This window comes from Mixophyes fleayi, chromosome 3 (genome assembly GCF_038048845.1).
Source record: "Mixophyes fleayi isolate aMixFle1 chromosome 3, aMixFle1.hap1, whole genome shotgun sequence".
Lineage (NCBI taxonomy): Eukaryota > Metazoa > Chordata > Amphibia > Anura > Limnodynastidae > Mixophyes > Mixophyes fleayi.
Window position 1 is genome coordinate 245,402,655 of NC_134404.1, and position 27,304 is coordinate 245,429,958.

The 27,304-nt window shown below is 39.3% G+C and overlaps 1 protein-coding gene across 3 annotated transcripts in view; it reads right to left on the minus strand.

The window, feature by feature from the left end:
* The window catches only part of SNX9 (sorting nexin 9), a 220,193-nt gene extending 193,283 nt beyond the window's left edge, over nt 1-26,910 (minus strand). For 2 of the 3 annotated variants that reach the window (XR_012689719.1, XM_075203369.1), the window contains exon 1: nt 26,785-26,910. Coding sequence is in view for 2 of the 3 variants with exons in the window: in XM_075203369.1 (XP_075059470.1) it covers nt 26,785-26,796 (12 nt within the window). In the remaining variant the exon portion in view is untranslated. Of the gene's footprint in view, nt 1-4,816; nt 4,856-26,784 lie in introns of all 3 variants that reach the window. The other variant, XM_075203370.1, reaches the window with a different exon arrangement.
* Between the last annotated feature and the right edge of the window lie 394 nt (nt 26,911-27,304).

Consider the following 27,304-nt stretch of genomic DNA (forward strand, 5'->3'; position numbering starts at 1 on the left):
ACACGAGGAACTGTATGGACAAAGGACACGTGAAGGTAGTCAGTGGTCTGCGGTAGCAAGTTGTACCACTGCTATAGTGAGGAGGAATGTCCAACAGAAACGAGGGGGTGATGAGAGTCAGCGGTCTGCGGATAGCAAGTTGTACCACTGCTATGTGAGAGGATACTGGAACAGGTGAAACTGGAAACAGGGGTCAGTGGTCTGCCACCAGCAAGTTGTACCACTGAATATATATGTGAGGAGGTGCACGGGGAGAGACTGCAACACAAGATATACACGGGCACCTTGACTTTGATCCACAGTAATATGCACAATATAAATGTATAGATGACTGAACAACACTGCCAATATAGAAAGTCTCTTGAAGTAGTCCAGCACGAGATAACACAGTCAATGATGGCAATAGACTCAGCGGATAGCACACTCCAGAGGAGAACCAACACAGTCCAGCAAGGTATGCAATACACAGCACAGTCAATGAGAAGTATGCATCATTGTCTTATAATATACATGTCTACACATGCACACATACACACAGAAGAAAATAAAAGTGATACTCAGTGGGGAAGATATGTGTCAACAGTGCACTTCTCTTCAAATGACTGCTGCAACTGTCCTCCTTTTGAACCTTGGCGCCAAAAGGGATCTTCCACGCGCTCACTCAGCAGGGGGGGAAGCGGTGTTCCTCAAACACATTCCCCTTCCACTGGCTCTCCTTCTGTGTTATTTACTTTAACAGCATTTTGCCCTTTCTGTTATATTAGGGGAAAACCTGTTAGAATGTGTTCCCTGCTAGCGCTATCAAAAGCGCGCCATCCTCAAGAATTCACTGCCATCCCATGGGAGGAGGAACTTGGTATACTCCAGCTGGCTTCCGGGGAACCTCAGCAGTAAAGGCGCTTCCTGCCTAAGGGCAGCGCCCGTCCTGCATCAGCGGGGAGAGTCTCTTGCCGACTGCTTCCCGCTGTGAGAAGCGTGTCATCCCTCTCTGTCAGCGGGTCCGCCGCCCCGACAGGCGCTTCTCCCACGAGTCAGCTCTGTTGTGCACGAAGCCTCTCACCGCTATCAAAAGAAAAAACTGCCAAAGAAAAGGAAAAAACCTATTACCAGTGAACTCTGTTCACTGTCTCTCTGGAGCTCTTCAGGTGCGACCTTTTTCCAAGGGCACCCAATTCAAACTGAGGTATGTTTGGAATTGGCGGGGGTGATATGCTGTCAGCTGAAAAAAGTTAACTCTTTGGGTGCCAGACTCCTCCCCTCGACTCAACCCCATGGTTAAGGAGTGTCCCCCAGATGGATGAAAGAGAAATGCAAATTAAATCACTTTTTTTTTTTTATTCTCATTTGTAAGCAGCAGAAATATACAGCTTGTAAGATGCAGGTATGACAGCAGTTTTACATAAGGAATACTACCAGATGGAGAATACATCACTTTGATCTTGGCAATTAACTGTTGCCAAATATTTACCAGTCAAATCACAAAGCATAGTACAAGACGTGGTATTGTGAAGCTGGTTAATATTGTTCTATTTACAACTGGTAGTTATGTATGTGTCAGCAGTTCCTCCAGCAGGCAAATCTGATTAGTAGTTAACACAAGTTTTTTGACAAAATAAACTGCATTCCGGTTAATGCTAGTAATAGTCAGAGTTTAAAATGAACAAAATTAAATCTGTTAAAAATAAGTGCTTGTATACATTTTTATCGTAACAACTCAATCATGACACTACTAAAAGCAATAGTGCAAGACCACTACATTATTATACACGATTATATTTGCAATACAGGACACTTTTATCAATACAAGGAAAAATTAATTGAACATGCAAAATTAGAATCATTGTATAAACCATTTATAGCATAAGCAAATGCATAAAAATAATGCAGCTGTGAATCAAGCACTACTATCACTGTCTCCTTAAATTGAGCTATATAACAGGTATAACTCTAATTACAATTTATAAGTAAAATACTTGATAAAAACTATGGGTGATGCATATTGTGGAAATAACAAATGCAGCTTCAAAGGTTTTATGCAATTGTTATACCTACTATATAGCTATTTACTGGTACAGTGATTTTAGTATTTGATTCACTATGGCTTATTATTGATTGTAACGGGAGGCGGATATTATCTTATTTTTAAGGCACCACAAGGCTTCCTCAACACCATATATAGGGGGTTCAAACATACAACATAATTACAAGCATAGTTCTCACACAGGTGTGAGCAGAGTGGACTTGAACTATTTCTTTGGATTCAGCTACATTGATCAGCGGGAGGACTCTTCATTTGGGTAACAACTCTGTTCCCCCGTTATGTGCACTGTTTAAAGCGAATTTTTGGTACGAGCATAGCAACATCATTGCTCTTGATTTTATGGTTTTCTGCACACAATGTGTGCCTTTTTATTTTGGCAAGCTAATTTTTAGGCATAAATCTGCAAATATGTGTTTGTGAATTAATTCCTAGAAATAGTGTGACATGGCTCTAAGAGAAGCTGCTAGATCAATGGGTTTTATGTTAAAATACCCAGAGGGGGCTGGTAAATAAGGGTAGCACCTTGTACCATTTATGGCAGGTCGCAAATGTGAAAGCCTTTGAGGATGTCTCTTTCAAGACAATGAAATCTAACACGTTTGGGAGGCCCCAGACAGGCCGACTGCAGAGACAGGGTTGTATGTTAATGACAGATTCAAGCTGAATAGGGTCACAGGAAAATATGATCTCATTTTCTAAAATATCAAGCTGTTCTCACGTTGTTAAGCTAGGTACACACTACAGAAATTTCAACCAACTTTTTATGCCGAGTGATTTTACATGCGATCGATGGTCCGATCGCTCGGTCCATGGACTGCATACACACTAGCCTTGTTTAGGACGATAAAGGGAAGAGCGGACGTCCCTTTAGCAACTTTTTACAGCCATGTTGTCCTGAGCAATGATTTTAATTTTGTACACACTGAAGCGACATTTGCGGGAAATGTAACGAGATACCAAAGACATTAGCATAAAGGGGCAGAGCTTTCGCTATAGTTAACACCCAAAGCTGCATAAAAAGAGAAGGCAACACTGTCTCTTCATTCATTCATATAAAATAGAAGTTTAGTAACATATATAAAATTTAAAAAAACATTTAACTGCTATAGTGCAATGCAATCATTATTCCCTAATAATAAAATCCCTTCGTATGTAATGGAATGCTCCATTCTCGTCGTGCATCATCGCTGATTGGTCCACAGCAGAAACGAACGTCTATGTCTGAGTGTATAAAATGACAGAGGAACCTGTCTGGCGCCGAGGAGCGTGAGAAGATGGCGAGTGAGCAAGTGTTAGTGGGTGTTAAGGTTGAGGAGAAAGCGCCAGTGGGGGTTGCGGGTGAGGAGAAGGTGTCAGTGGGGGTTGCAGCTATGGAGACAGAGACAGAGTCAGAGATGGTGCTGGAAGGGCCAAAAAATGTAAAAAAAAGTTAAGGTGGGGGATGGAGATGCTCAAGAAGAGCAAAGAGCAAATCCAATTAGCCCAAGAGAGGTGGAGATGATGGTCACAGTACTGGACTAGGACGACAATGACATTAAAAAAAGGTCAGTAGCACATGTAGTGTATCTGCTTGAAGGACTGTATTTCATTGTAGTGTCACATAAAGCAATGTACACGCCTAATTTGTAACCTAATTTTTTTATGACAGAACGAAGATTTAACGGTGAGAAGGCCTGTTTAGATACCACTAATGTTACACCTTGTTAGCAAACAAGAAAAAATTGAAAAAGAAAAATATACAAAAGAACACAAAGGTATTTCAGTGAACATGTGTAGATAGCTAAATGCTTTGGGCACATATCTGTACCGTTATAATAACCAAAATGGCGCCTGTTTTCCAGAATGTATGGAGGTTAAGCCCGCTATTATTGCGATTTCGCCACAGGCACCAAAATATAAACTGATCTCGAGCAGTGTGCAAGGTGAGAAAATGAGAGTATTTATGTCGTTGAATATAAATTACAGATATAGAAGTTAAATGGTAAACATTTTTTTATTTCCTTGTTTCGTAGATAAAGAAATCAAAGGGAATAGAAACCCAAGCGACATCAAGACCTATTCTGCCACAAACCAGTAGCACCTTTAAAAATACTAAATACTAAAAATAATACTCTGCAGTACTCTGCGCTCTGATTGGCATGGGCGCGCTCACGTCTCATGCGGATCTTTCAGACAGATGTGTGTGTAAAAAATTTTGTACCTTTTTTTCCCTGCTATAAAAATGTTGCATGAACACTGTGTGGTTTATTCTTGGTATTTCACAATTATAAGTTTATAAAGGTTAAAGTTTATAAAGAGTAAATATGAATACATTGCCAACATAGATGCAAAGGGTAATAACACACGTGCTTTATACACGTGTAATGGTCTGCAGCCAGACAGGTGCAATACACATCAATACAAAACACAAGTCAGTGATGTGCGGATACCGCACCGCGTGGGACTGGGACAGACATCAAAAAAATTTACATACACACGCCCCCCAGGTCGAGGAAGTATCGGAGGATTGTCGTGGATCGGACGTAAGTTTATACACACTACACAACGGAAATGAGATTGGAACGAAAATATTAAACGGTACGACCAACTAAATGGGGAGACAATCGTCCACACTGACCCGACTTTTGAACAGCCGGTCATATGTCGGCTGATTGAGCCGATTATTGGACGAAAACCGTGTAGTGTGTACCTAGCTTTATACATTTTACTTCTCCCAACACTCCACATTTCAGCACAAATCATTTGCATATAAGAGTCAGAAAAAAATTTACTTACCATATACTACTTATGAGGCATATGCTTCTAGAAGAACACCTTGCAGATGAATAGAGAAAAAAACCCTTAGTGTGCTTCAAAACTAATACTTTACATGGGTGTTTCCTAATTCAGGAAAAGTACTAGAAGAGCATATTCCTACTAATGTACAGCCAAACCCATGTCACTGCTGCAATTTAATTATGGCTGCTTCCCGGATATACAAGTGACCAGAGTAAGGAATTTCAAAATCAAAGCTGTGTTCACAAGTCACACACATATATATATATATATATATATATATATATATATATATATATATATATATATATACATATGCATATAACGGCCTACGGCTTGAAGGGTGGGAAGACGCAGGTGAACGTTAGACAATGCGCAGTAAGGACTCAAGTCCTCGGTTTCTCTTAAGTACATTTAAATAAACTATTTGTATGTACAATGTACATTAACATCTTGATTTATTTATTTAATGTAAGAAAAAAAATTATAAAAAAAAATATATATTTTAAAACCAACCATATTTTTTTAAAATGGTTATACTGCTTAGAGTTGTTCATTTATTTTATAATATACATTTTTTTGTTTGCGTTCTGATGTAACCTTATGTTATGCATACATATGCTTGTGTGTATACTACTCTGAGCTGTTTCTTAACATACGGCAAGTACCATTTAGGCAGAAGGAACTTACATCCAGATTCAAATCAAAACGTATCTTGATATCCGCTTGGATTTGAATCAGGCCCAAAATCTGTAACTACAAAAGCTTTTTTCCCTAGAATTTAAGACTCCTAAAACAATTTAGTAACACCTTCACAGAAAGACGTGCCAAAATAGGCACATTGTTATACATTTACTTTTCTTTTGTCCGGGAGAAGGCTAACAGCATCCCTACAATCAAGATTTTTGCTGAATAATCATAATTTTCAGAAGTGAAAAGGGGCATGGTTATTGCTCCTTTTGAAATGGGCAGATTATCCTAATAAAAAAATGTTGTGAGGTATGCTGGTAGCCTAACACTAGATCATCACTTTATTATTTGCCATTAAATTACGGGCATATTAGCTTGTATGTGCAATCAGGTAAATTGGCAAACCTTTGGCTTTTAACAAGTATATGCTCAAAACTATTGTACTGATGTTCTAAAATTATAGTGAAACGAAACGTGTGCCAGTTCCCTTACTTAGCTGATGGGATTTAACAGGGTGTGCATTGTGATGTCTGTTGCTGCAGTGTAAGAAGCACTTTGTAAGATTTGGTTCTAGAAGAAAATCTTCAACACACCTGGACAATATCTCCATGCTCATCACATATAGTCATGTGTGCATATAGCTCCCATGCCACTGCACACAAGCCCTATGCAAAAATTATCTACGTACCACCAGTTGCACAGTTCTGGATTAAGGAACGGATTTAAAAAATAATTTGATACTTAAAATACTGATTTGCTACTCTTACTCTGATGTTTGTAGACAGAAATGTAAACATTAAAACCAAATTTATTGGTGAAAGTCTTAAATAGATAATACATTGTACATATTCCAACTGCATCTACCCAGGATCAAGTGAGGAGCATGTGGCTGCATTTTGGGATAAGGGATGTAAATCAGTGCCAAGGTAGTTTTTGGGCTGTTTTTGCATTCTTGAAATAAAAGGTTATATGCGGCTCTTTTGAAGATTGGAAGATCGTCCATGAAGTATATCAGGTTGCCCATCACTATGGTAAATTGTGTTTAAACCCCAATTTCAGATAATCCATTGTTGTCTTTGCCCAGAGCTTTAGCCTGAAACCAACAGTTAGTATGTAATCTCTCTGTGTTGAAAGCTCTCCTGTTTGCAAGACGAGAAGTCTGTCCTCATAATTTATGAAGGGAGGAATGAACTGAACAAGAACTTAAAATCCTTGTCCAATGACATAGTCAAATGTAGTCCTGCTTGGTTGGCTCTGTCCACCCTGATTGCATCACCCACCACAATTGTTTCAGCATGTTAAGTGCTTATTTGAATTTATGGAAGGAGTCAAAACTGCTTTTGACTCTACATAAAAAACATAAATGGATATATTCTGTGTGTAACGTGTGTCTTCTATCTGTGTGTGTACCATAACTGTCAGATGGCTATACTTCTGAAATCATATACATTTTTGGCAGGGGTGGAGCTTGGTTTTGACTCTATATACAGAGCACATGTTGCTCTACTCTGGTGTGTATCATCTTGTACTCCTGTGTGTACCACCACCACTATCACATAGAGATGTGTATCTGTCCTTTTAAGGGGTACCTATGAGCAATAAACACCACTCTACCTATAGGAACCTACACAATGCCTATTATGTGCTGTAATCCTGTGACCTGCAGGTAAGAGCTACCACTGTAATATGTCCTCCGTCTGTCCACTATCAATCCCAAATCCCTGAGTTAATGCTCTGCCTGAATGTAGAGTGAGCAGTTAGGAGGCAGCCACAATCACCAGCAAAGAGGTGCTGCAGGAGCTTCACACAAAATTCAGAAATAAAGTGGCTCCAGATGCCGGTGAAGGTGCCTGGTAGTGGCAGCGACTACTCTCCTACAACTGGTGTGCAGTAGGCACTTTTAGTCGGGAAGTGTTTGGCGGCTAAGTAACACCAGCAGGAATGGTTAGTAGTGGCATGTTACAGACAGTAAGAGAACCCCCAAAATGAGTTGGTAAAACTGTTTTCCCCAATAGAGGGTGTAAGAATTAGACCATCCTCTCAAAGATATAAGAGTGGCGGCAAGACAAGAGGCAGTCCATTTTGTCACAAAAACACATGGGGCTAGATTTACAAAGTTGCGGGTTTGGAAAAAGTGGGGATGTTGGCTATAGCAACCAATCAGATTCTAGGTATCATTTTGTAGAAGGTACTAAATTAATGAAAGCTAGAATGTGATTGTTTGCTATAGGCAACATCCCCAGTTTTTCAAACCCGCAGCTTAGTAAATCTAGCCCATGGACTTTCACTCAATGACTAATTATGTGTAAGAGGTTCATATGCAAGAACCATAACATAGTAATTACTTAATTACCATGACAGAAAATGAGCCCAGGGAAGGGAAAGGCCCTTATGTTCATTTGGCCTAACCCTGGATTTTACATGCCCCCCTCCCCACAAACACCATGACATAGTCAATAATATTCTTGGTGCACAATAAAAAGATCAGTGTCTAATAGAGTGGAGAAGTGTTCTCAGTGCGTAATATTCCGACACCAAATAAAAGACGACTCTGTAAAAAAAGGATGTAAAGAAAAGCAGACTTACCTGTATACCGAAGTTGCAGATGTCCGATTGGCGCAGGATGATGACCGCAAATGAGTCTGACTACTGAGGTGTCCGTCAAGAGATTTTAACGTCAGTGCGACTTCTTTTTCTTTTAATTTAAAGCAGCAATGTCAAACCCCGCAGGTTAAGTGTTGAAACACTTAACCCAACATTGCCGCTTAAAATTAAGAGGAAAAGAATTCGCACTGACGTTAAAATCTCTTGACAGACACCTCAGTAGTCGGACTCATTTGCGGTCAGCATCCTGTGCCAATAGGACATCTGCAACTTCGGTATACAGATAAGTCTGCCTTTCTTTACATAAAGAAGCTTTGAGCTTGTGATTTCACTGCTTTTTTGATTTCAAGTGCTGTTTTTGTTTAAAGTGTGGAGTTGGTTCCATTAAGGATTGCTGTGCTGTGCTGAGAGAGTGATATAGTTTGGGGAATTATTCTGTGTGTTTATTGAACGGGATTCGTTTTTCTGTGTGTTTATTAAGTGTTTTTTTTTTTTTTTTTTTTCCTTCTCTCTGTTAGAGCTAGTGGGTGTGGTTTAATTGCATAGTTGATACAGCTGGTTAGTGCAAGCTCTATTTAACAGGAGGTAGCAAGCGATTTCATTGAGCTTGTGATTTCACTGCTTTTTTGATTTCAAGTGCTGTTTTTGTTTAAAGTGTGGAGTTGGTTCCATTAAGGATTGCTGTGCTGTGCTGAGAGAGTGATATAGTTTGGGGAATTATTCTGTGTGTTTATTGAACGGGATTCGTTTTTCTGTGTGTTTATTACGTGTTTTTTTTTTTTTTTTTTTCCTTCTCTCTGTTAGAGCTAGTGGGTGTGGTTTAATTGCATAGTTGATACAGCTGGTTAGTGCAAGCTCTATTTAACAGGAGGTAGCAAGCGATTTCATTGAGCTTGTGATTTCACTGCTTTTTTGATTTCAAGTGCTGTTTTTGTTTAAAGTGTGGAGTTGGTTCCATTAAGGATTGCTGTGCTGTGCTGAGAGAGTGATATAGTTTGGGGAATTATTCTGTGTGTTTATTGAACGGGATTCGTTTTTCTGTGTGTTTATTAAGTGTTTTTTTTTTTTCCCTTCTCTCTGTTAGAGCTAGTGGGTGTGGTTTAATTGCATAGTTGATACAGCTGGTTAGTGCAAGCTCTATTTAACAGGAGGTAGCAAGCGATTTCATTGAGCTTGTGATTTCACTGCTTTTTTGATTTCAAGTGCTGTTTTTGTTTAAAGTGTGGAGTTGGTTCCATTAGGGATTGCTGTGCTGTGCTGAGAGAGTGATATAGTTTGGGGAATTATTCTGTGTGTTTATTGAACGGGATTTGTTTTTCTGTGTGTTTATTAAGTGTTTTTTTTTTTTTTTTCCTTCTCTCTGTTAGAGCTAGTGGGTGTGGTTTAATTGCATAGTTGATACAGCTGGTTAGTGCAAGCTCTATTTAACAGGAGGTAGCAAGCGATTTCATTGAGCTTGTGATTTCACTGCTTTTTTGATTTCAAGTGCTGTTTTTGTTTAAAGTGTGGAGTTGGTTCCATTAAGGATTGCTGTGCTGTGCTGAGAGAGTGATATAGTTTGGGGAATTATTCTGTGTGTTTATTCAACGGGATTCGTTTTTCTGTGTGTTTATTAAGTGTTTTTGTTTTTTTTTTTTTTCCTTCTCTCTGTTAGAGCTAGTGGGTGTGGTTTAATTGCATAGTTGATACAGCTGGTTAGTGCAAGCTCTATTTAACAGGAGGTAGCAAGCGATTTCATTGAGCTTGTGATTTCACTGCTTTTTTGATTTCAAGTGCTGTTTTTGTTTAAAGTGTGGAGTTGGTTCCATTAAGGATTGCTGTGCTGTGCTGAGAGAGTGATATAGTTTGGGGAATTATTCTGTGTGTTTATTGAACGGGATTCGTTTTTCTGTGTGTTTATTAAGTGTTTTTTTTTTTTCCCTTCTCTCTGTTAGAGCTAGTGGGTGTGGTTTAATTGCATAGTTGATACAGCTGGTTAGTGCAAGCTCTATTTAACAGGAGGTAGCAAGCGATTTCATTGAGCTTGTGATTTCACTGCTTTTTTGATTTCAAGTGCTGTTTTTGTTTAAAGTGTGGAGTTGGTTCCATTAGGGATTGCTGTGCTGTGCTGAGAGAGTGATATAGTTTGGGGAATTATTCTGTGTGTTTATTGAACGGGATTTGTTTTTCTGTGTGTTTATTAAGTGTTTTGTTTTTTTTTTTTCCTTCTCTCTGTTAGAGCTAGTGGGTGTGGTTTAATTGCATAGTTGATACAGCTGGTTAGTGCAAGCTCTATTTAACAGGAGGTAGCAAGCGATTTCATTGAGCTTTTGATTTCACTGCTTTTTTGATTTCAAGTGCTGTTTTTGTTTAAAGTGTGGAGTTGGTTCCATTAAGGAGTTGAATCCAGGAAGGGGTTTAATCTGGTAAGTGGCTAGGAAAGGCTAGTACTAAAGTTCACTGTAGGCTATAAGAAGTTAGGTTAGCCATAATAAGATGAGTAGTAGCAGGCTTGATGATCTCACTCAATGCATATCTTGTCATATGTATGCACACTTGGAGCAAGTGTTCCAAGGTTTATACCTCTGTGAGAAATGTGAGCAATTGGTCTCTTTGGAAGCCCAGGTAACTGATCTAAAGCAGACCATTGCAACATTGAGAGACATTGCCAACCTGGAGCAGAGTTTACAGCTCACCGTTGATGCGTTATCTGAGCAGGGTGGAGCAGAGACAGAGGAGGATGCACAGGTAGGCAGCTGGGTAACAGTTACTAGGGGTAGCAGAGGGAGGAAGAGGCAGGCCAGTTCTGAGCTAGGCAATCCCAGCAGATTTGCCAGATTGGATGAAGATACTGTGGAAGGCAGTTCAGAATTGGTAGAGTTGGATGACACTGCTTCCTCTAGCAACCAGGGGAATGGTCTCTCCAGCATAGAGGGGACCAAAGTTACTCAGGGACCCAGGCAGATTGTGGTGGTAGGGGATTCAATTATTAGGAAGGTAGATAGGGCAATCTGTTACCGGGACCGTGCATGCCGAACAGTGTGTTGTCTCCCGGGTGCTCGGGCTCGGCATATTGCGGATCGGGTGGACAGATTGTTGGGAGGGGCTGGGAATGACCCAGCGGTTTTGGTGCATGTTGGCACCAATGACCGAGTTAGAGGAAGAAGGGGTGTCCTAAAGAATGATTTCAGGGACATAGGTCGCAAACTTAAGGCAAGGACATCCAAGGTAGTATTTTCGGAAATACTACCTGTGCCACGCGCTAGTCCAGGGAGGCAGCGGGAGATTAGGGAGGTTAATGCGTGGCTAAAAGATTGGTGTAGGAAGGAGGGTTTTGGATTCTTAGAGCACTGGGCTGATTTCTCGGTCAGTTGCCATCTTTATTGTCGTGATGGATTGCACCTGAATGAGGAGGGGGCTGCAGTGCTAGGGGAGAGGATGGTTAGAAGGTTGGAGGAGATTTTAAACTAGGCTCCGGGGGGGAGGGGCAAGCAAGTATTTATGGGATAGACATTGAGAGTAGTAAGGAGGAATTTAACAAGAGTCAAGGGGGTGGAGAGGGGGGAAAGGGAAGCATAGCCGATAAGGAGCGGCCCTTTTTAAAGCTAAAAGAAATACCTAAGGGAGGCAATAGACTTAAGTGTATGCTTGCAAATGCAAGAAGCCTGACAGGTAAAATGGGGGAGTTAGAACTAGTAGCAATGAATGAGCAGTATGATATTATAGGTATTACTGAGACCTGGTGGGATGATACACATGACTGGGCAGTCAACTTGGAAGGCTATTCTCTCTTCAGGAGGGATAGGGTAAATAAAAGGGGAGGAGGAGTATGTCTTTATATTAAGCCAGAATTAAAACCAAGTATTCAGGAAGTTATATACGAGAATATTGGTGATAATATAGAGGCATTGTGGGTGGAGATATCCAGCGGAGGAAAAAGTTCAGAGAAGTTTCTGATAGGGATATGCTATAAACCGCCAGATATTAGTACGATTGAGGAAGCCCAACTTCTACAGCAAATTGAAAAGGCTACACAACTAGGTCAAATTTTAATTATGGGGGATTTTAATTATCCGGACATTGATTGGAGTACTGAGACCTGCGGTACAGCTAGGGGAAATAGGTTTCTGAGCACGCTAAAAGACCATTACATGTCCCAATTAGTTGAGGAACCAACTAGGAACCGGACTATACTGGACCTAGTAATAACAAACAATGTAGACGTAATATCAAATATTCAAGTAAAGGAGCACTTGGGAAACAGTGATCATAATATGGTCTCATTTGAAATTAGTTTCCAGAAACAACAGTATAAGGGATCAACTAGGACTTTAAACTTTAAAAAGGCAAATTTTAATATGCTAAAGGAGTCTATAAAGAGCATAGACTGGGACAAAGCCTTTGAAGGAAAAAATACGGAAGAAATGTGGGCTGTCTTTAAAATGTTGTTGGAAACATACACGTATAAGTTCATTCCTATAGGAAATAAATGTAAAAGAATTAAGTCTAAACCAATGTGGCTAAATAAAAAGGTAAGGGAAGAAATGCAAAGGAAGAAGCGTGCATTTAAATTGTTTAAGTCTGAAGGGTCAGAGGAGTCCTTCCATAGGTACAAGGAATGTAATAAAACATGCAAAAAGGAAATTAGATTGGCTAAATTAGAAAATGAAAGGCACGTTGCAAAAGAAAGTAAGACAAACCCCAAAAAGTTTTTTAAGTATATAAATGGCAAAAGGATTAAAAAAGATAATATAGGACCACTAAGAAGTGAGATGGGTGAATTGATAAATGATACTAAGGAAAAAGCAGAGATATTAAACACGTTCTTTTCTTCAGTATTTACCAGAGAGGAACAAATGGCAGGAGTAATACATAAAAATGGAAATGAAACCATGCCATTAATTAATACTTGGTTGTCAGAGGAAGAAGTCCAAAGGCGACTGAAGAATATTAAGATAAATAAAGCTCCAGGTCCAGATGGCATACACCCAAGGGTCCTTATGGAATTAAACTCGGAAATAGCTAGACCGCTATTCTTAATTTTCAGAGATTCAATCTCATCAGGCTCAGTACCAAGGGATTGGCGAATAGCAGATGTGGTGCCGTTGTTTAAAAAGGGGACGAGATCACAACCAGAGAATTATAGACCTGTAAGCCTGACATCAATAGTGGGGAAACTACTGGAAGGTATTTTAAGGGACAGTATTCAGGATTACTTGGTACGCAATAAAATTATTAGTGGGAATCAACATGGATTTGTGAGGGATAGGTCATGTCAAACTAATCTAATTAGTTTCTACGAGGAAGTTAGTGGGAACTTAGACCAGGGCAGGACAGTAGATGTGGTCTACTTAGATTTTGCAAAGGCCTTTGATACAGTGCCACACAAGAGGTTGGTTTACAAAATAAGGGAACTGGGTCTAGAAATCAAAATTTGTACTTGGATCGAAAACTGGTTAGAGAATAGGGAACAGAGAGTTGTGATAAATGGAACATTTTCTAATTGGTCAAAGGTCTTAAGTGGAGTTCCTCAAGGTTCCGTGCTGGGACCACTCCTTTTTAATATATTTATTAATGACCTTGGTGATGGTTTAGAGAGTAAAGTTTCTATTTTTGCAGATGACACTAAACTCTGTAAGGTAATAAAATCAGAGCAAGATGTAGCTTCTCTACAGAGAGACTTAAATAAACTGGAGGATTGGGCGGCTAAATGGAATATGAGGTTTAACACAGATAAATGTAAGGTTATGCATTCAGGGATCAAAAACAAGAACGCAATCTATAAATTAAATGGAATTAATTTGGGAGAATCTATAATGGAAAAGGATTTGGGAGTGCTCGTAGACAGTAGACTTAGCAATAGTGCTCAATGTCAAGCAGCAGCTGCAAGGGCAAACAAAGTATTGGCATGCATAAAAAGGGGCATAGATGCAAGGGAAGACAGTGTAATTTTGCCACTGTATAAATCATTGGTAAGACCTCATCTTGAATATGCAGTACAGTTCTGGGCACCACTCTATAAAAAAGATAATTTGGAACTAGAAAGGGTTCAGAGAAGGGCGACAAAATTGATAAAGGGTATGGAGTCATTAAGTTATGAGGAAAGGTTAGCCAGTTTAGGCATGTTTACTTTAGAAAAGAGGCGTCTAAGGGGAGATATGATTACTATGTACAAATACATTAGGGGTCAATACAGAGAGCTTTCATGGGAACTTTTTACCCCAAGGACCATACACAGGACACGTGGTCATCCCCTAAGGTTAGAGGAGAGGAAATTTCACAACCAGCAAAGGAAGGGGTTCTTTACAGTAAGGGCAGTCAAGATATGGAATTCATTGCCAGGGAAGGTTGTGATGGCAGATTCAATAGATATGTTTAAGAAAGGGTTAGACAAATTTTTAGCGGAAAGGTGTATCCAGGGATACGACCGTTAATTTAAAATAAAGGATAGTAGTGGATATAGGGTAAAAATTGGATTGCAATATTGAGTCTGGGGGGGATTTTCAAAATTGAAACAGATGGGCGGTTGCCTACTCTGGATTAATTACAAATATAAGTGCAGGATCGCAGGAGATCCAAAATAGGTTGAACTTGATGGACTGGTGTCTTTTTTCAACCTCATCAACTATGTAACTATGTAATTTTTTTTACAGATTCGTCTTTTATTTGGAAAACTTCTCTGTGTCGTTATGGTGGTAATCATAAAAACGATTACTACCGGTCTAATCACTATATTATTTCATAAAGTGAAGAATTATTCAACTTTTTCAAGTTGAATCAGTCAGCTTCACATTTTGAAAAAGAAATTACAAAGAAATAGTTTCCTGATGTACACAGTAGACTGTGGTTTCCTGTGTGTGTTTCTTTGTGGATACAACTAGAAGTGCAATGAATTTTAGAAGACTGTAATAAAATAAACAAGTCAAAGTTGCAAACTCTAGCAAGGAGTGCTAGGAGTTGACTGACTGACAGTCAACTGTGAAATAAATGATAGTTTTTCAATTACCCCTTACACTTTGCCCAGAAATCCAGCTGTGGAACACTTCACAAAAGGCATCTGGGCAAGTCTTTAAAGCATATATACATGTGTTTATGTAATGTTGCTTATGCAGTATTGTCAAGTTTAACTAAAGCACCCAGCTAAGCTGCATGGCTGCCCTATGGAAATATTTGGAATAGCATTCCATTGGTAGGTTTTAGAAAAAGGCAAATAATTTCCAATGCAGTGAAAGTAAGTTCAACAGTTGCATTTGTTACAGACTAGCTTACATATCAATCTCCCAATATACACACACACCACGAGAGGAAATTGACTGAGCAGGGGAATGACTCTAAAGTGAGGAACCCAATAGACTATCATTACAAAATTATAGTGCCAATACATCCATGTGCCTTGTAATCTTTACCCCAAGTAAAATGTGCAGTCAGTAAACATTGATGCATAACAAACATTGTTATGATTTTGATCACAGAATTCAAGGTGAGACAATTTCTGCTGATAGGGCATTATTCACAGATATCAATGATGTCTACTCTTACATCAGGTCCAACTTAATTCAAAATGGAGTTGATCCAGCGCTATATGTTATTAAATGATACAAGGAGTTATAGAGTGTGTTGTTGTTAAACTCTAATAATGGTGTGAGTGTCTGAGATTCTCACATATACCACAGATAAAACACATTTCAACATAAGAGGACAAACATCCAGTTTGTATGAAAGGTTCAAAATGTCCATGTGAATATTTTCATTAAGCAGCAATAACTCAGCTATTGGTAAAGTATTAACATTATTATAATCCACATGTATCCTGCTTGACAAAATGTGACAAAAATAAATGTAATTTCAAAACCCATCAGAGGGTCACTTTTTAATAACATCTGACAAAGAAAGACAAAATCAAACAAATGTAAAATGATAAGATGCTGGGGCTGGACAAACTTTTTCAAATATTAGCAACATGCACAAAAGTTCAGGACCAACACTTTTGTAACAGAGAATTAGTGAATCGACAAAATGTGCTACGAAAAAATGTTACACATATGTATTACCCCATATATGCATATGCATTTAACCATGACAAATCAGTACCAAACAAGTTCTAGCAGTGTGTAACACATATATACCTATATATCAAAAGTGCTTAATATTTACTCATTTGGATGAGTAAACATTAAGCACTTTTATAGACGATATTATTAAGACTCAAAAGAACTGCAAAACTCCTGGTCCTAATGGGTTCACAGGCTTGTTGGTCCCCCTCCTGTATTTACTATTTAGTAGTTATCCACAAAGAAGGCAAAGATCCACACAATTGTGCATTATAGTTTGCGCTTGACAAAGGGAATGTGAATCTGTCTGCTCTCTCAAGTCTCTGGTAGCCTCTAAATTTGCCCTCCTCAAAGCTATCAGTAGAACTACCCTCATTATAGGCCAGAGCTTTAATTATATCACTAATACTCGCTGGCCTTGGGGGTTATCCAGAGTAGTTCTTGCAGACCTGGCCACCATCTGTGGATTTTCTTAAATTGGTAAAATCAGATGTTCGGACCGCAATTCACTGAGGAGGTAAAGACCTGCGATAAAGCCTGCAAGTCTTTCATCAAGTGGGACAGATTTCCAAAGCAGAGGGTTCAACCCAAGAATACAGAAGTTCTGCAAGGTCCCAAAGAAGAGGTTTTGGACACAGACCCCAATACGGTGCAAAAGGGGCAATGGTATGTGCCTGAACTTCCTTTAAAGAATAAAAAGAAAAAAAACAAAGTGGCCCAGCGTCCTAATCTATCCCACTCATCAGTAGAATGCTTGAGATTTTGGCTGAAGAAATAGAGGATATTATTAAGACTCAAAAGAACGGCAAAACTCCTGGTCCTAATGGGTTCACAGGCTTGTTGGTCTCCCTCCTGTATTCACTATTTAGTAGTTATCCATAAAGAAGGCAAAGATCCACACAATTGTGCCAGTTACAGACCTATTTTTCTTAATAGTGATACCAAAATTTATGCCAAAAATCCTCTGTTCCACATGACCAAGTGGGATTTATACCAGGGCATCAGAAGAGCGATAACACCAGGCAAGCTATTGAACTTATCCATATCGTTAAATCCTGGAGGTCCCCTACCATTATTCTATTACTCATTTAATAGAATTTCTTAAAGCTTTACGCGGCTTACTCTCAAGTCCTTTGGCATCTCTGGAGACATTCTGAATGGCATCCCAGCCCTTTATGCTGATTTTTTAGCTAAAGCGTTCATCCCATATGACAGAGTGTCTATCCATAATGGCACCAGACAGGTTTGCGCGTTGCTCCCCCTGATTTTTGTCCTAATTATTGAGCCACTAGCGTTGTACATCAGATCTAATCCTAACATTAGGATTTGCAGACCTGGCCACCATCTGTGGATTTTCAACTCCAATATTTCTTTATTTGCAGATTACATTCTTCTCTCCCTATCTTAAATGAGAATATCCTTGCCAAACTTCTAAAAACGTATGCAGAAATATGGTATTTTGGCTGGATCACATAGAAATAAATTAATTTATATCATTGCATTTACTGATTTTGATACAGCGTTATTTTTCTGTATTAGCAATGTACTGATTTCTGAGGAAATAGGCAGGAAATGTGTTTTCTGTGACTGTCTGGTAATCTCATGTTAATTAGACCTTTTCATCTCAGTGGTAAACACGTCTGTTTAGCCTGAAAGACAGGAGGGGGTAATTAGACTTGCTATCTCTCTAAGGCAGGATGCAAGTAAAGTAGGAAACTTAACACCAAGTTGCAGGAAATCAAGAGATTGATGTAAATTTCGTTAAAGCTTAAATTGCATTAGCTCCATGGTTAAAGGATATATTACATCCTAATGGCAATTATTGAATGTGATTTATCAGACGTTGCGGTGCCAGTCTAGACAGGGGTTGGCTTACCTCCTGCCAAGTTACGGCTGCAAAAATGTATAAAAAGGAGCACTCTTTGACCATGTATCATCATTCTATCTGTAAGTCTTGAAAGATCGCTAGTACCACAAACTGGCATTTAACTGTCCTTATAAGGACTTCAGCTAATAAAACATTATTGCTTCAAGATCCTGCTTAACAACTGCTTACCTGCTGCAATTCCTGTGACCTGTAGATTAGACCAAATCTAATCCATTATCCAACTGCTCTGAGTGGAACCCAGCAGTCCAGTACCAATGCTTTGCCCGCTACCGGCAGCTTTGGCCAGTGTGATAGGCCCGAGGGTTCCATCTACAGCAACCCTGCTCTGAAGGCAAGGGGTCAGGGGTACCAGCCCAGGTGTACCAGCAAGTGAGTACACTAGTAGGGAGCGTTACCCAGAAAGACGCAGTTCTGGATGTTGCAAAGGAGGCATCCCTGCGGTGTTCTAAATTGCATGCTGATCGTGCTAAATGGAAGCATCTCAGTGTTTTCCCCAGAATATGTTGCCAGCCGGGTGGCTTTAAGAAGCAACCGGGTGGGGGCAGTTGTAGTTCTTTGCAATATTGAAACATTTTGGAGTTTATTGTCCACACCTGGCAGCACTAGTCAGACTTGTGGTCAGTGGTCTAACACACTGCTGGCTGTAGAGCTCACATAGTGCCTGTTATACTAGGAGAAACAATGGTCTGTTCTATTATAAAAGGAATCTGCTGGGTTCCAAGAGCTGGGTGCAAATAAAACCAGCTGGGTGGAGCACCAAGGAAATAGGTGCTCGGGAAAACACTGCATCTCATCATCTCCTGGCTGGGTAGGATCATGGTGGTCAAACTTAACATTATTTCTAAGTGGCAGCATCTCCCTGCTAAACAATATCCTGAGAGACCTTATACACTTTATTTTTAACAATAGGCCTCCAAGCTCTCACTCTTAACCAATATCCTGAAAAAGTCGATTTCTAGAGGGAGAAGGGGACTCCCCGATATTAGATTATACTACTTAGTATTGCACATAGCTAGTGGCAGCATCATATGCCCCTACAAGCAACATCCTATTGGCTTGACATTGAATCTAACCATTTGGATTGGCCTGATCTAGCCTCCCTCTGGGGTCTACTTAGAAAACATATACCACAGTCTCCCAAATTATTAACAACATTAAAATTCCTAACTAAACTTTGGGATTCATAATCTGTGAAACTGAACATCACGTACACTATCTCCCCCATGACTGCTATTTGGCATAACCATTCCCACCGGGGAGATCTGCAACTATGTCTACTGGCTGGCTCCAAGTTAAACCAGTTTGAATACCTACAAATCCAACATTATTTGCGCTCTCCCCCTAACACTCACTCACTCCGTTTTCTCATCCCCTTTTATTGTGTAAGTAGACAACATCCTACTTGAAAAGGAATGATATCCCAAATTTATGGCATTCTGATATATGCTGCTTTAGTCGAAGTGCCATGAGATGGAGTGAGAGAGAGACTTTGGACCTACACCAGATGAGAAGACCTGCAAGCACATGAGACTAGGATCTACTAAGATCAAATAAACCTCTAACAAATTATACTACAGCTGAAAAATAATACTTGTTTTTAAATGTTCTCTTCTGCCTCACCTGATTATTGAAGGGGTTGCTGTCACAAGGGCACCCAGTGTTTCTTTTGGGTTACCACCCAGATCTTGATAAATTCTCTAAAAACAAAAAAAAAAAAAAAAAGCACCGCAGATCCTAGCTCTGGCCAAATGATTATTAAATAAAACTGGAAGAACTCTTTATTCCCCCTCATTCACTGCACTTGAGAAAATAAATCTGGCACATATAAGCCATAAATTTAATCAAGTACTGGCCCCCAGCACTTTGCAGACAGTAAATCTCACAGCTCCCCCTTTGCCTCTTGAGCTTAATTTGTGACCCATGCATAGTGGACAGTCCCTCCCTACACATTCCCCATCCACCACATACAAGAGTACCCTCTCTTTAGCTCATCATTATCAAACACGTCTTAAGTTTCCTTAATACAAATTGACAAAAATGTTGATTTTTCCACACTTATCCTGTACCCTCCCCCTTCCTCCTTTATGTCTCCACCCATTATTCCCCATCTATCTTACCCACGACTTCTACTCTTAAAATATTAGTTTATTTTTGATTGCTTGTGTTATTGTGCTTATTTTAGAAATATATTGTACTGCTGTTAAAACATGTTTGTTTTTGTCTGACCATACATAAAAAACTAAGTTTATCTACTTTTTCCCTTTATTCCCATACAATCACAGACACCCCACCTGCGTGGCAGCAAAGTACCACACACAAGCGTTTGCTGCGGGTAATTTGATCAGGGATAGTCCTTCCAGTGAAATTGCAGAACTACCACTCTGAACCAAAAGAAAATAGAACTGACCGATCCGTATTTAATATTAACGCTTCCTGTAGCCCCATACTAGGACTGGATATTGCAGTGCCCACACATTAGAGCAGAAACTTTGAGCCATCTCACTCAGGCATATTCCACCAATTTGCTCTCCATGCTTAAAGTGTCTGCAGACGTTAGAGTGCTTTCCAAATTCAGTGTTTTAAGTCCCGCCTACTCCAGTACTCTGCAAGTATGAAGTCCATTACTGAGCAGAGTACTGGGAGCAACAGCTTAATTCAGCTATGTTAAATAACCTAGCCTGGAAACTACAGTGGACAGATGCAAGGGGTTTGCACCTCAACAATAGGCCCTTGGTTCTCCTCTTTCCTGCCCATCTTCGTCACTGCTCTGTTCCTGCTACTTGCGTCCCACTGCTGGGCACAGGTCAGCCTGTTTTAGTTCAGTCCCCACTGCTCCTCCTTCCCTTTCCTAGCTTCGATGATATTTACCTCTTTGCCTTATTCACCTGTTCTCAGTTGAGTTGGTTTTTCTTTTTATTGCGCTGTTTCTGTACTGCCATGTATGCCATGTTTTGTCCATGCTCTATGTACGGCGCCACAGATCCTGTGTGGCGGTATATAAATAAAAAATAATAATAATAGCATCTATTATCTAGCTAATTATGTTATCTAGCTGTTTTCTGCCATTATCTTTAGGCTACATACACACTGGCGCTTCAGACATGTTTTTTAACGCTGGTAAAAATGTGTTTGTTCTGCATTTGACACAGTTTTACTAGTGTTTTATAATTATTGCAGGGTTTCAAATACATTGAAACGTGGCAAACACATGGAGTTTGAAAAACTGGATTTCTTAAAAATGAAATGCAAATGGTTAAGGATTCACTTGGAACAGTGATTTTTACATGGATATTTATGCATTTTGGTAAAATAACAAATACTAAATTGGATAGAGTGGAGCTGAAAGCAGTTTGCCAACAAATTTAGACTAAATCACTTTACAGGAGATATATTTATACTAGAAACCTGGGGGTAAATGTATCATACCACGGTTTTGTCAACTCCCGAAGACGCCGAACTCGCGGGAGTTGACAAAACCGGGGTATGATACATTTACCCCCTGGACGTTCCTGAATTTAACCTTTGTTAATATGTGAAAGTATTCTTGACTATACAGTGCACATGCTATTGAGTAATCAAAAATGTTTCACAAATGTTAATTTCTTTAAATCTAATAAAGAGAGTTAACAAAAAAATGTATATTTAGAGCCCACTACAGGCAATTTTTTCTTTTTAGGACAACTTGGGGTCATGCCAGACATTACATTACATATTTTATTCAGAAATATGTCAATCGAGGATCATTTTGTAATGTGAATAATAAAGAGCAAGCAAAGCAACTATTTGACTTTAACGCAAAACAGGTAGGTAAGTGCCTTTACAGAGCTGAATAATATATATATATATATATATATATATAGAATAATTGGTGGTTTATAGTAGAGATGCTCACTGAGCCCCGTGTTTTGGTTTTGGTTTTGGATCTGGATTACCGTCGTGTTTTGGTTTTGCCAAACCGCCCTTGCGTGTTTTGGTTTTGGTTTTGTTTCGTTTTGCTATTTTTGAAAAAAATACAATTCTTTTGGTCTAAAATAACCCAATTTAGTGCTCCATCAGTTTTTTTGATAAGTGAGGTAATTCTAAAGCTAATAAATTATGAAAAAACTGTTTAATCCCTGGTAGGCCGTCCTTAATTCTAACACTTGCCTGCAAATTATACAGACAAATCTGGTTGACTTCCCCCTCCATCTTTTACTATTGGCAATGTAGCCATCATCTTTGGGTGTATATTACACCCTCTACTTATAGTTAAATAGAAAAAAAGCAACCTGAATAGACTGAACAATATAAAAAATAAATGGACCAAGGTAGTTTGGTGGCTGTCTATGACCCCCCCCCCCCCTCCACTTGTAGTTAAATAGAAAAAAAGCAGCCTGCATAGACTGTAGAATTAGAATATTAAAAGAAATGGACAAAGGCAGTATGGTATCTGTCTGCATCAGACCCCCTCTCGACTAGGAGTAAAATAGAAAAATATTCAGGCGTTATAGACTGTAGAATATAAACAGAAATTGAGAAAGGAAATTTGGTATCTGTCTGCATCATCCTCATCAACATCATCATTAGCGCTCTTCTAATTCCAGGCATCCTCAATTTGTGTATCACTGGCTACACTCGGGCTGTTCAGGCACACATCAGCAAAACTGCTGAAAGGGCCCTTCTTTATGGGTACACTAACAGAATGCTCACGATTAGACATACCACTGGTGGATGGACTCTCCACAGGGATTGGTGTCATTTCTGATTCAGAGCATACATTATCCTCTAATGCCTTACTGTTTTCTTGCAGAGCGTCATTGACGCGTAACAGTAGTTGTGCACCACTTTAAGACTCCAAATTACTTGGTCTTGCTTGGTCACGAGTGACCGTACAAGAAGAAGGCTCAGTAACATTTTTTGATCTGCCACTAATAGAGAAAGGCGAAGGCCTCATTCTTTCTTTGCCACTGCGTGTGTAGAATGGCATGTTGGCAATTTTTATTTTTTTTTAATCGGCAGTTAACTTTTCCTCAGTTACACTTCTTTTTCGCTTCAACACGGTAAATTTTTCTTTAGTGTGTGTTTTTTCCCCTGATTTAAAAAGACTATGTACTTTTACATAGGCTTTACCAGATGACGTACTGGGAACACTACCATCAGGACTGGTGCCAGCACCTGCTTGCTGATTCTGCTCATATGTGGACTGCTTCGAATCCATTTTAATGAGCCCAAAGCACTTATATGCAGAAATTGTATAGATACTGCTGATAAATATGACTTTTGAGAGCCAGAAAAATTCGTGTTTCACACTGGGGAATATGGGACACCCAAAAGCACTTGTAGTGCAAAATTTTGTATACATACTGCTGCTAAATATGACTTTTGGCAGCCAGAAAAATTATTGTTTCACACTGGGGAATATGGGATACTTGTAGTGCAAAATATTGAAAAAAAAGACTCCTCTATCCTCCTCTCTTCATGCTCTAACAATTGCAAATAAAATTGGTAATAACAGAATTGAATAGAATGGAATTGAAATAATAATAGAAAGAATAAGGTGTACAATTATTGCTCTGTCCCTGCTCTAATACAGCCTTTGACGTAACCCTGTTCTCTCCCTCTGTTAAATGGCGATTGCTCTGGAGGCGGGTATTTATGCATTTCAAATATCGCGAGAACTGAGCCCCGAGATCCGACGTCGTCACAATGACATTTGGCCTCGATTTTGAATGGGCGGGAGAGTACTGAGCCTGCTCGGCTCGGTACTCGGATAGGCAAACTTCAGGTGGGTTCGGTTCTCGGGGAACCGAGCCTGCCCATCTCTAGTTTATAGTTAAAATATATGTCCAATCAAATAAGTATTTCAGCATCTACTGCAACTGTTCACAAACAAATGCATCCCGTCTATTGGAACTGCCCATTTTTGAGATTTGAGAAGGGCTACAATCAAATCCACTGTACTGAAAAAGCCCTTCAGAAGCACATCTGCATGAGGCATGTTTTAAAAACTTTACACAATATGAACTCAATTTCATAAAGTAATACACAACAGATATGCTTCCATATGAAACAAAGAAAACTGCGTCACACAGAAAAGTTAACACCAGCGTACATTAGTACTTCAGCTATTACCATCTCAGATGACCAAAAAAAGTCATATATAAAACTTATGGCATAAAATAATATTCCTGCGATTTCATGTAGATGAAAACATTTCAGTGTTTTCAGGTCTTCTTTGAATTCCCCAGTCATCCCACACTTTCTCAAATTTAGCCTGCCATTCTATACTATGGAACACTTATTAGCATATACTATGGGGGGAATTCAATTGCCCCCAAAGTTGCGCAGCGTTAAAACTATTACCGTTATTATGGTAAATTAAAACCCGGCTTTCTGCTCGAAGCTCAGGGAGCTGCAAGCAAAAAGCCAATGTTGAAACTACCGTAATAACTGTATTTAAGCGCATTATTACTGTAATAACGGTAATAGTGTGCAGGCCATGCTACTTTTTACAGTAACGTGGCCAATTGAATTCCTCCTATGAATCCAAATACCTTATAATTTGATTAGTGTTCATTTAACTACTTGAATACCAATTTTAAATAATAGCATATTACCCAACATATGTAGAATATTTACAATAGGAACACTCCAAAAAAGGGAGCATGCCAATCACTTCAGAAGAGATATGCAGCTCCCACGCCCCTTCCCTAAATACAACCCTGCATTGCTGCATGCACTAGTGAGCAGGGCACACCTCTCAATATCGGGACTGTTCGAAGTTTGCAACTTTTCTGAAATTCAAGATAGAATATTGGTTTATATTATTCTTCAACACATCTTTTCCAACCTAATGCTTGCAAAAACACACCAAAGGTTCAGGCCACCTGCTACACACAGCATGTTCCAAAAATAAACGACAATACACTCAATAGTGTTTCTAGGGAACAGCAAGGTAAAGGAGATTGGATGCCGCCTTAATTCCAGCTCATCTTTTATACAGTTCAGAAATAGTCTATTTTTAGCATCAGGATGTAACACCGTTTTCCAAAACATTGATTTACATACATTGCAAAGCCACTATTATTTTTACTTAGCTATGAAATTCTTAAAAACCTTGTTGTGATATCCTGCATCCATGTTTGAGATGCAGGAAATGTAGTAGCACGTTTTAAATTAAACCTTCCTGTCTCCAAGTTAAACCTCACACATCAAAAGGCCTGATTAGCATGTGGCTTTTCATCAGACCGTTCGGAATACATATTCACACACAACAACAAGACCCACAACAAGCCACTTCCCCAAATCACAATATACCAAAGGCTTGGTAAACACAGGCTCATTGTATCAGATATATACATCAGAAATAGGCATTTCCTATAGCAAGGTTAGACAAGAGACGAATTTCTTCCCCTGGTCTCAGAAATAACGATTTCCTAATATACACAATATCAAAAAATAAGTGCACGTGAAATTACTTAAATAAGTGCTCTGCGCTATTTGCTTTAAATACATTTTTACCAAAAGTTATTTAATAGTGATCCAGTCACACAGTTCTATTAGTAATCTTACTTAAGTTAGCCCCAGTTATAGCAGTGAGAGATGTAATTATGGCTGTTTCGAATTCTTATTATCAACTTAGACTATTCTTTTCAGAATCTTTTGCACATAAATGCGACCAATTCTGGCCCCTGGGAAAGTTTTTGACAATAAATCACAAAACGTCTTGTTCAACAAGTCCATAACATACACAAAAAATGGAATTTAAACCAACACACATTCAGCCTAAGGTATTTCAGTGTGAAAGACTTAACCAGATCATTATCACAACCAAAAGTAATCAAATTGGCAAATATGTAGTAGTTGCTAAGGTACTTCAACATTAACTCGTTCATTGCCAAAACCTTTCAACTACATTTTTTTTTAAAAAAAATAATAATGTGCCTCTGCTCACATATCATGCAATATATACATAACAGAGCAAGGCGTAAGAAGACTGTAAAGAGAGATAATAGAGACAATCTCTTTTTACAGATCACAGACTCCACTGATCTTTGACCCTAGTCCCACCCACTTGCCAGACTCGTGTGAGCTGACAACTGTCACAGGGCCTGGCTGCAGCAAAACTAGCATATACAGATACCCATACACATTACAGCAATGGGATAAGAACAATAAACAGGAAGGTGAAAAGGGTGTCAAGCATTTTTGATAACTATTTTTCAGAGCACATATCGTCTGCACTTTTATACCCGCGATATTGGCAATGCCTAGACTAATATGACATCTATTTGTTATTGTCCATATTCAATGCCGTTGTCACACCACCACCATGCCGTTTTCGCCCGTAAGATTTGACAAACTCACTAATTCCAGTTTCCAAAGTAGATCCCTTAAGAAATGTCACGCCAATCTCACCCAACAAGATGAATACAGACATGTCATTTTCACTCGACCCCCATTTGTCTCTTGACTAGCACTTCCTCTACCAAAAATTGTACCGAAGCTCTCATAGTCTGCCCTCAGCCCCCCACACCTCCAGCAGCTTGTCTCGCCAAGATCTGTACTGTAAATACCATATTGATTTTAGGTCTCCCTTTAACTTACTGCTACTGTCTCTCAACACTCTCTTTCCCTCATTTAGCAACACTGCCGGTCTTTCTCCCCCTGAAAACTGCTACTTCCCCTCGCTGCTCCTCTTATGTGCCCCTCCAGCCATGTATCACGTATAAAACGCACACAGTTCCGAGATTCTGTCTCATGTGGGATCCACGTACCTTTGCTGCCATGCTGTGACCCTACAGTTCACTTGTACCCCCGGAGACAGATAGGCACAGAGAAGCTCATACACCACTACCTCTTCCTGTCCCAGCCTCTTTCTCTCTCTGTGTATCGTTGGTGTACATAGCCAGTTTCAGTCTTGTTGACTCCCTCTATCTACAGCGCGGCGGCATTGCTGACAAGGCTTGAAGTTAGATTCTTATTTGATCAACTTCTTACTGCTTTTTTTCTTATTTAAAAAAAAAACAATCAAGTTAGATCACTGACTTAATCATTAATCCAAATAAGTGGTGTTGCTTACATAAAACTCTCTTGTATTTAGCCTGACACAATCTCCTCTGTGTATTTACACTAGAGATGCTCACTGACCTCTGTGTTTTGGTTTTGGTTTTGGTTGTGGATCTGGATTACTGTCGTGTTTTGGTTTTGCCAAACCGTCATTGCGTGTTTTGGTTTTGGTTTTGTTTTGCTATTTTGATTAAAAAGCATTGTTTTTGGGCCTAAAATAACCAAATT